The 11,087-nt window shown below is 34.0% G+C and overlaps 1 protein-coding gene across 1 annotated transcript; it reads right to left on the bottom strand.

Annotated features, from left to right (window-relative positions):
* Positions 1-7,687: 7,687 nt before the first annotated feature.
* Positions 7,688-9,009, bottom strand: LOC110102991 (phosphoenolpyruvate carboxylase kinase 2-like). The gene is made up of 2 exons (XM_020831521.2): positions 8,173-9,009; positions 7,688-8,031 (listed from the first exon to the last, which is right to left on the bottom strand). Exons 1-2 carry the CDS (start codon positions 8,960-8,962, stop codon positions 7,976-7,978), a joined length of 846 nt encoding a protein of 281 aa, XP_020687180.1. The 5' UTR covers positions 8,963-9,009; the 3' UTR covers positions 7,688-7,975.
* Positions 9,010-11,087: the final 2,078 nt, after the last annotated feature.

Here is an 11,087-nt window from a genome sequence, read left to right as displayed (position 1 = left end):
TAATTTAGTCCAGTAATCTGCTTAAGCTTTTAAATCACAATCTACCACAAAGACTTGAACCTGAAGGGATTAGTTGTGATGTGGACTATTAGTTACAAATTATTTTGGAGAAATCAGAGGCCCAATCCCTTTCCAAGACTTAAAAGTTCAGACTTTCTCAAAGGAATTGCAAACTTTTCTTCTCATTTCAAAAAGTCTTGTGTTTTTATTATTTTTTAAAGAAATTTTATATAAAAAAATAAAAAAAAAAACTGTCCCAAATAAAATTTAAGTAATTTAAAATCACTGTCTATTTGAAAACCGCAGGGAATCTTGAATTTCAGAGGAAGGATTTGACTATTGGGTTCCACCTATGGGGTCTATTGGATGGATTGATTAAAATGAGAAGAATATTATTTAATTATTTAAATAATAGATGTGAGTGTGATTTTAACTTCAATTTTTTTATAGATTTGGTAGCTTCATTATAATAATCCATATGGAAATTTCTTCATGAATAAGGAGACAAACATTAATAGTCTTGATGTCATTAAAGTAAAAATAAAAATAAAAAATTTACGATCAGGCAATATATATACATATATTACATATATTGCTCTTGATATAAATATTATTTATGATTATGATAATAATTGGTTGTTAAGTGAAGTTTATCAACTGAATTTTATAAGATTTTGCAACAACATTGCAATTGATGAGAGTAATTAGTTATAAAACCCTTAAAATATTCAAATTAAGAGCAACTATCATGATAACACCACCCACATAATCTCCCTCATACATCAACAACACTCACTGAGGATTCATTTGGAACAACTTTCTTATTGCTTTATGAAATAGTTTGTTAGTACAACTTTTTTTTTTTTTTTTGAATTTGAACTTTTTGTATTAAAAATTTGTTTCATAAATACTACAAGAAAAATATGATATTATCGTCGGACTTTTCGGCGACAACATATACGACGGAAAATGCGGGGGCCTTACTGACGATAAATACGCCAGTACTTTTACGGCGGTAGTTCCGGCATAATTTCCGCTCTTAACTTACCGGCATATATATTGTCGGTGGTTTCGTTGGTATGTAAATTATTCCGACACAAAGTCCTTCGGTGATTACCGGCGGACTCACTGGCGTAAATTGCGCCGGCTTACTTAAACTCGACGAATGTTTTCCGACGTTTTAGCCGCCATTATTTATACCGAAGGATAATATGCCGGAAAATTTGCCAGAAAGGGCCCTATTTCGACAGCTCTGCCATCTTTTTTCTCATTTCTTTCACTCTTCTTGATTCGCTCGCTTGCGTTTGCGAGCTGCCCCGAAAGCCTTCGCGACCGGTTCCTTCTGACGTTTGCCGCCGACCCACCGAGCTTTCTCGCCATCGGCCCTCCGTTTCGTGCGTTACTGGCGCCCCGCCTGTGTGACCTTCCTCCGATAAGAGAACGTACATTCGTGTATGCTTTTTGCTTGAGTTATGGATGTTCTCACTAGACATTTGCACAAGCATGTACCTTGGTTTAGGCTTTTTGCTTTAGTTATGGATGTTCTCACTATACATTTGTAAGAGAATGTACCTTGGTGTATGTTTTTTGCTTGAGTTATGGATGTTCTCACTATACATTTGTAAGAGAATGTACATTGGTGTATGTTTTTTGCTTGAGTTATGGATGTTCTCACTAGACATTTGCAAGAGAATGTACATTGGTGTAGGCTTTTTGCTTTGAGTTATGGATGTTCTCACTAAACATTTGCAAGAGAATGTACTTGCTTTAGTTATGGATGTTCTCACTAGACATTTGCAAGAGAATGTACCTTGGTGTATGATTTTTGCTTTAGTTATGGATGTTCTCACTAGACATTTGCAAGAGAATGTACCTTGGTGTATGATTTTTGCTGATGATATTCTTCTTGTTGATAATAGTAGAGAGGGAGTTGAAGGTAAACTTGAATTATGTATGTCAAACTTAGAGTCTAAAGGTTTTCACATAAAAAGATCTAAACCTTAGAGTTGTAGGCTTTCTGGACATTTGCACTTGTTTATTATTAGATATTTATTGATGATATTCTTCTTATTTTTGTTTATGTTTATATGTATATGTTCAATATTTGGTGATGGTTTTGATTAGAGGTGTATGTTTGAATATATATTGTATTGAAACTTTTATTTGCAGGTTTTTTTTTGTAGAAATCAATTTTATTAGTCAGAATGTTGTATTTTTTGTTTATGCTACAGGTTCCGATGGATTATCCATTGAAAACTTTCTCGTCAATACAATACAACAAAAATGGGTTGTTTTTTCCAGCGCACTTTTGCACCGAAATTTCCGGCGGAAAATTTCCTAGTTCCTTCCGTCGACAGCTGTTCGACAGCTAAGGGCGGCGGATTATCTGCTTGTACTTTCGGCGTACAATTGCAATAGAAATACCAGCGGATTAAATGATGGAATTCGATAAATGAAGACGATGTATTAGCATCCTCTTTTTTTCGTTGGAATTACGCCGGAAGCACCGTCGGAAATTTTTTCGACGGTAAAATTGAGTCGGTTTATATTTTCCGATGCGCAAATTACCGTTTGATGTGTTTTCGTCGGAAATGCGCCGAAAAATAGAAGTTTTTGGCGTATTTCATATGTTACCAACGTACTCAGTAACATGACATTTTCCTGTAGTTAAAGCAGTAAGAAAGTTGTCTCTAACGAAGCCTAAATTATCACCCGGGTAAACCATAATATTTATAAACTAATCTCATGACACATCAAAACAAACTAAATAAATTACCTAATTTTGAACAAATAAACATGATGCTCACCCCCTCGAACTTCAACTCCCACAACCCTTCAGAACTTTGTCAGTTGCAAGAAGATTTTCGTTGTAACTCTGAAGGACCCACTAAGACCTTCATTCTCAATGCAAGTCATCGTTCATATGTCTTCAAAGTTTTGCAAAGTCATCTATGGCCTCAACAAAGTACCATATGCCACGAGTTGGGACAAATTCTGTTGTCTTTAGTTTCAACAACTAATCTCATAGCCACACCTCTTTATTCAAAACAAAACATCCAAGCTTTTTTTTTCTTTTTTTCCTTCTTTATCTTGAGTTCCAAACATCTTAAGCTTCATTTGAGATAATTTTTTTATAATTTTGTAAAACTGTTGTAGGAAAAAGTGTTAAACTGCTAAAGAGAAAATAATTTTTTTAAGTTGTAGTATAAAATAGTTTTCTAGTGCAAAATTTTTTGAAAGTTAGTGAAAAAGTAGTTGTCAAAAATAAATTGTAGTAGTAATCTGAAAAGTAAGTAGAAAGAAACTAAGAAAGCTTTCCCAAATGAAGCCTTAGGGTCTATTTGGGACTACTGCAACGTTTTATAAAATTGGATGTGAAGTTGTTGTAGAAAAAGTTACTCTGCTATTATGATGGTAGAAATCAGCTTTCTACCATGCACAATAGTTTATGAAAAACAATGAGAAAGCATCAAGAAAGTAATACCCAAATAAAGGCTTCGTTTGGGACGGCTTGCTTATTGCTTCTTAAAGAAGCTTTCTTGTATAAAATTTTTTAATTTTTATACTAGAAAGCAGCTTTAAGAAGCAATAAAAAAGCCATCCCAAACGAAGCCAAAATTTTGATTGTTGTCCAAAAAGCAAAGCAAACAAAAAGTTGTTCCAAACACATACTTAGTTTATTGTTTTTCTTCCTTCATCAAAATTTATTCATCTAAACTTACAAAAAATGTTTAATAAAACCTATCATTCACTAAGTGTGAAACATTGAGCTATTCATTATAATTTTTGTATTATTGTATCATTTCTCTTAATCCTTTAGCCATTAGATTATATTCTTTTGAATTATTCAAATTGTTAATCATCTTTAGGGCTACTTTTATTTTTATAGTTTAAAATATATTTTTAAATATAGTTTTATTTTTTATTATCATATCATTAAAGAGGCATTTAATTAATGAACTTATTTAACTATTAAACAATTTTAAAAGTGGAAAATGAGTCATAATAAGTCACTAAATAAAAGGGCTGACTATGACATTGTTGATTGATGAGTAGGATTAGGTCTTACAATCTATCTTTTAAAGCATGCCATCATTTTACAATTACACAAATGATAAAGTAATAATTTTAAAAATAAATTATATTAGTTGGTAATGGGATGTGACTCATAAAAAAGGTGAATAATTTAAGGCTAGATGAGATAGAATATTGAATCATGCATGTGCTAAGAAAGAACCCTAGCTCTAAGGTTTTGCAATTAATTAGCCTCTATTTTGTTGGTTTATTGTATATTACTTGTAATTGAACTCTTAATTTTTGAAAGTGTAAGAAATGAGTAATTTGAATATGATTATAGTCTTCCAATCACTGATTTGATTATAGGATCCTTTAACTATTTTTGCTCTATTATGGTCCTCTGAACGTCGTTATATAGCTATAGACATTCGATCGCAGTCACCTAGCATAGCCTCTTGATCACTTTTGCCCGAGTACAATCTCTCGACTATTATCACCCTGACGACATACACGTCGGCTGGTTTTGCCTTTAAGGCATATGCACACCGATAACACCAGCTCTAACTCACGATCTAGCAACAAAATTTATGATGTATTGATTTGTCTCTCGTCTTCCCTTGTCAAATAAGAATACCTCTTAAAGATTGCTCCCATGGCATAGGGCTCATACAACTTTTATGAAGAAATCTATTCTATACAACTTAAATTTATTATTTTGTATCAAAACCTTTCCTAATCATGATAGAGGATATTATTTACAACCGATGATATTGAAATAATTTCAATTGTGCTTGAACCCATTTTTTTTCTTCAAATTTTCACATAAAAACTATTATGCCTCTTGTGATCTACCTTTATATGTATGTGTGTCGGATCTTCATACAAAATTAAAACATTAATCTCTTTATCCACCTGGTTGAATTTTTTAACATGCAATAATATATATTTAGAAATTGATAAATTTGATTGCTCGATGATTTTTTTTTTTGCTCGATGAAAAAGCATGTATAGTAGCGTACGGCGAGACTAGGATTTTCTTAAGAAAATAAATAGATAAACAAACTTTGTTTCATCATTCCTATCATCAAAGATCTATTTAGTTAACTCAATTAAGCATCAAATTATTTTAAATGTGAAAAATGGGTGATAACTAAAAACCCCTAAATATAGGGGGGTGAATTATATCCTCTAATTTAATTAATTTAGCACAACCATAATTTAATCCATAATATGATCATACGTTTGCCAATCAAAGACATATAAGCAAGAGGAATAGCCAAAATCAACTAAGTGTCACAAAAAAATTTATGTCAGAATATACTTATAAGAATCATATAAGAATAATTTTAAAAATTATTAGATTTACTTTGAAATTAATGACGTAAATAATTTCAAAGTTATTTTAAAAAGCACTAAGAAAGTTGTCCCAAACGAAACCTAAATTGAGAAAAATATCAACAAAATTAAAATATTCTAATTAAAATAGAAATTTACTAAATAAGAATATTAATTAATATATTCATAAAGCAATGCTTCACAAGTTTTGGTTTGTAATAATATAGAGCTTTTAAATAAAGAGTCTTAATTATCCAATTAATTTTCATGATTATGTTCTATAAATTAAATGTTCTCTTTCATATATCATACTATGCATCAATCTTTAAATAATATTTAGGGTTCAATTCTTTTTTATTTACAAAACAAAGACATAAATATCTATAGTTATAATAATATCATCCAAATGTCAAAGAGCCAACAATTCAACCACTTATATTTTTCCCTTACATAACATTCTTTATAATACTATCCATATTTCCCATCATTTTTTATATACACTATAAAGATAGCCTCTCTTATAAGTTATAACCCCTAAAATCCAAAAAAATATAAAAAAAAAATCAAAAGATAAATTTTTAACATACAATATAATTTATAATAACTCTCTAATCCTCAGAACGCGTCATGTCTTTCAATACATAACCGCGGTACACAACAAAAAAGTGATGTGACCCATTTTGATTCGCCTCCGGACGACATACGTATCCGCACAAAATAATTTCACCAATAGAGGAGGGATTATTCTATGCAGACACCGGATCATTCGGAGGCAAATTAGAATACACCACATCTTAATTCGTCTCCAAACAATGTTTTATGTCCGCATAGAATAAGTTTTCCTAATAGAGAAATGAAAAAGCAATAAGTTATCTGGGACTGGGAGGCCCACTGCACGAGAAATTATTAGATGTGGATAGCGTACAAAGAGAATCATCCGAATTTCTCTTTGTCTACAGTCAAAGCACATTTAATGTAAAGCTGCGCTTTGACTTTGCTTTTAATATAAACAGAGAAAAATATGGATGATTCTCTCTGTCCGGTATCCGCACCTACTAATTTGGCCCAGTGCACAGTCTAAAGGGCGTAGAGAAAAAGACTGGGAAAGCCTCAATCCATTTTTCCTCCTGCTGTTGTTATTCAGAAGCTGCAGAATGGCTTTGTTTGTAGTATACACTCTCCGTAATCTGCAGTCCACTGAAAAGTCCAGCGGAGAAGAGTTGTAATAACCAAAAGAGCATAAAAATACACTAATGGTCCCCAAGAAATTCAATAAAGGCAAAAAATATGATCTGTTCAGGGCCCATTGGCATCTTCAAGTGATAAACAAGGAGAGATCGATAAGAAAATGAAGGGAAGTTACTGTCACCCTGAGCGATTTAGAGACGCCTTTGCTTCATCCAGTTAATGAGATCCATATCGTTTGATGGCAACAGATGAAGAAGCTTGCTTGGCATATGTTGAATGCTAGAATTCTTAGCAGTGTGGATTGCTTTGGATTGATCGCTGTCATTAATTTTAGGTCGGATTTGAGGCGGATTTGAGCGAAATCAAGCCAAACGGCCTAAAATGCAAAACCAAATCTCATGGCAAAGGAAAGCCGGTGTAGACGGAAAACTCCGCCTTTTCGTTCTAAATCCTGGATTTTCGAAATCCTATTTTTTTCCGGATTTACGAAATTTATTGGCTAGAGAGAGTATGCTCGTTAAATCCGCTCTATAACAAACAGTCATACGTGATTTATTAGAATTTGTCATGAATGTTACGAAATAGTTTTCAGGATTTAGGCCCCTCAAGATTTCCAAAATCCAAATTTAGAAGATTTATGAGAATTTATGAAATTCTACTTAAATCAAATCCTGCAGCCCTAAGTGTAAATTATCTTCACATCGCTACAGAAAAGAAGGCCACATAATTAAGGGCAACTATGACAGGAAACCGGAAATTAACAGGGAGGCAGGTTATGCAATTCTACTATTGAGAAGAGGAAAGTAAGTATTGATAGTAGGAGAAACCATCGGCATTAGGGAGAAAGAACAAGGAGGGTTTTTTGCAGGGCTTTAAGGGGATGGACTCAACCGAAGAGAGGAGCATACCATTCGGTCAATCCAGAAGCAGAGAGAGATAAGAAGGGAAAAATCAGATGAGAACAGAGAGAGACCATCGGGTAGCTGCAAGAAGAGGAAACCATAGAAGAATGAAACCCCAGCGCTAGAAATCCAAGAGGCAAAACTAAAGTATAATCTAAGCTGCAGTTTCATTCCAATACAAGATGAGTAGTCATCAGGAGCGAAATTATAAAAATCCATGCAAATTCTGTTAAAAGAAGGCGAGCAAAAACAAAAACAAAGGAAACTTTGCGTCTTATTAACAATATATTCCTCTTTACAGATACCGCACAACTCAGGAAAGATGGTTTTTACAATGGTTTAACCAAAACGATACTCGTAGTTAGAGAACTAAGCAAAAGGGAAAGCAAAGCTATCTTCTTTCACCTTCATGCACAGACTAGGATAAAGCGTATTTACATCACCGGATTATTAGTTAATGCGGATTTGCCATACTTACTCTTTCCTTTTTTGTTCATTCTCGTCCCATACTTTCTCTACCAGATTCTCAACTTTCAGGTTTGGTTTGCAACACATCTGCTTCCCCCAACACTTGTAATCCATGGATGCCCTGAAATAAGTCAATAAATTCCGCCTTAGATGGTAGAAGAAAATTGCAGATCCAACTATCAACTAATATAATAAATTAAAGAATATTCCCTAAAACAGAGGAAATGAGTTTAAGAGATCGAAGTTGATAGGTAATACTTACTGAGAACTTGCTCGGCGGATAAGCGGCGGGAAACGTCTTTGCAGAGCATCCGGCGGATCAGGTCCTTGGCCAACGGCGAAACCCCGCCGAAAACTCTCGTCGGGAAGCGGAGATTTCCTCGTAGCACAGCATCAAAGATCTCCGTCGCCGTCTCGCCGTAGAAGGGTGGGATTCCACCCAGCATTATGTAGAGGACCACGCCAGCGCTCCACACATCAACCTTCTCTCCATACTCCCTCCCCGCTACCACTTCCGGCGCCACATAGTACGGAGTTCCGACCACTCCGATCATCGGTACCCCATCCCCGAAGCACTCCGCCGAGCCAAAGTCCGCCAGCCTCAGCCTCCCCTCGCCATCAAACAACACGTTGTCCGGCTTCACGTCCCGGTGCGCGACTCCCCGCTGATGACAAATCGCCAAGGCCTCCATAAGCACCGTTATCACCGCGGCCGCATCCGCTTCCCCCATCGGCGCTCCCTCGCATGCAGCAATCCGATCAAAGAGATCTCCACCCTCGCATAGATCCATCACAAGGTGAATCGCAGTCTCGTCCTCATAGACTGCGTGAATCTGGACGACGTGGGGGTTCCCGACAGACGCAAGCTGCGTAATCTTGGCCTCCCGCTCAGCGCACTCAAAATCGACTGCGTCAGAGAGGAGCGACTTATCGACGGTCTTGACGGCAAATATCTCACCGGAATCCGGCGAGTAGCACCGGTAGACGACTCCGAAGCGGCCGCGACCGATCTCGTCTCCGATGCGGTAGTCCCTGTTCAACTCCTCGCTCATTCTTCTCTCTCTCCCAACTTTTTTCCGGTCTCTGTGTCCTCTCTGCACTCCCAACTAGCATTTATAAAGCGAATATCGTCCAGTGGGATCTCCTCAGCATATTCCACGAAATTTTCGGAAAAGTTGTTTTGATCATAGCCGTTGAAACGGAGAACTGCCTATAGTGGGCTTACGATTCCGGCTTTTCCGACAGTGCCCCTTCTCAAATGCGGTGGTTAGGGTTCAAATGGAGGGCATTATCGTCAGTCTAATGGAATAATTCGAAGTTAGACCAGTGCTATGTAATAACTAATAACTACTTATTTATATTAAATTTCTGTTTGAATTCAAATGTATATAAAAAAAAATATTTCAATTTTTATGACTTCAAATAAATAGTCAAAAAAATTAACTACCTAATTTTAATAACACAGCCAACTGAATTCTTCATCTTATATTATAAATTTAATTAATTGTGTTCATTATTTTTTAATATATTAATATAATTATATGTAATAATATATATATTTATATATAAATGATAAATTATAAATAAAAAAGTTATTTTAAAAATAATCTTCTAAATATTTGTATATGAATATTTTGGGTTTTGTTTGGGGTGACTTTCTCCTTGCTTCTTAAAATAACTTTCTAGTCAAAAAATTAATTTTTTTTACTAAAACACTACTTTAAGAAACATTAAGAATGTCGTCCTGAATGAAGTCTTAGGATTTATTTGGGACGGTTTTTTTACTGTTTCTTAAAAAAACTTTTTAGTTTAAAAATTAAAAATTTTATACTAAAAAGCTGCTTTAAGAAACAATAAGAAAAACGTCCCAAATGAAGCCTTAATCTCAAAGTATAAGGTTGCTCCAATTTAGGCTTCGTTTGGGACGACTTTATTACTGCTTCTTAAAGTAGCATTCTAATACAAACTTTTTTATTTTTGTATTTTAAAAATATTTTAAGCACTTAGAAAGTCTACTCAAACAAAATATTTATCTATTGAATATAAAAATTGATTTACCTTTGTCCTTTTAGTTTTTATTTATAATTATAATTTGAGGGATTATTTTGATTTGAATTTATATAATTGATGGTTTAAATTGAGATAATATAATACTTGGTTATATATATATTAATAGTGGAATGAATATTTTGCTATTTTCTGAAATATAAAATATTGATATTTATTTCAAAAATCCAAATCACATTAATAAAATGTGCAATAGCTTTTGTCAATAAAGATCTTTCCTTAGTCCTTACTATCTCAATAAATAATTTCATCAATATTTTCCCTAAATAAATAATTCATCAGCACGAATCTTATAGCAGATCCAAAGTCTCTAAATCATCTTTCACAACTTTTCCTTACTCTGCACTTCTCTTGCAGGATTGTCAATTGCTTTTTAGAGGAAAGCAGGCTGCATTCGGACGGCATCGGTACGGTTTACCGAAAATTTGGCGCGTGTGTGCATTCCATAAAATGTGGGGCCCACACATTTCTGGTCGCGGGGAACATCTGTCACGTGACGGCTGCGGTCATCGCCACGTTTGGGCCCCACTCGCGTCATAAATAATAATTTCATTCGTTAAAATAAAAGTTACGTAATAAGCTATCGGGCGTGATACGTTACGTTGCCTATCTTCCAACCCTCTTTGTTTTCTCTAGTCAAGGGTGTCTCGTATCTATCAGTGGTATTTTAAGTAATAATGGCGATGGAGTCAGATGATATGCCATTATGATAGCATATACGGTGTATTTATATCATTTAAATTGTGCAAATATATTTTATAGGATTGAAAATAATTTTTTGCATTATTAAAACGAAGTTATTGCGCGATGTAATTAGCGTGGAATGAGTGGGTTTAAATCAAGGTTGTGAAAAGAATGAGAGGTTCATGGTTTAACTGATTCGATCAGTCGAATCGGGGTCAAATTGGATGACGTAATAAATAATAATATAATTAAAAGTAATAAAGTTAACATAATAATAATGACAATTTATTCTTAAAAATTTAATAATTCTAAGAATTTTTAGACAAAGAATAAATAAAATTCATACATATATAATATATTACATAATTTTAAAATTAAATATAAATAATTATTATAATTATTTTATATATTTAAATAAATAATTAC

The sequence above is a fragment of the Dendrobium catenatum genome, unplaced genomic scaffold, assembly GCF_001605985.2.
Source record: "Dendrobium catenatum unplaced genomic scaffold, ASM160598v2 fragScaff_scaffold_1482, whole genome shotgun sequence".
Classification (NCBI taxonomy): Eukaryota; Viridiplantae; Streptophyta; class Magnoliopsida; order Asparagales; family Orchidaceae; genus Dendrobium; species Dendrobium catenatum.
The sequence above is the reverse complement of the archived record's forward strand: the minus strand, read 5'-3'. Positions and strand labels throughout refer to the sequence as shown.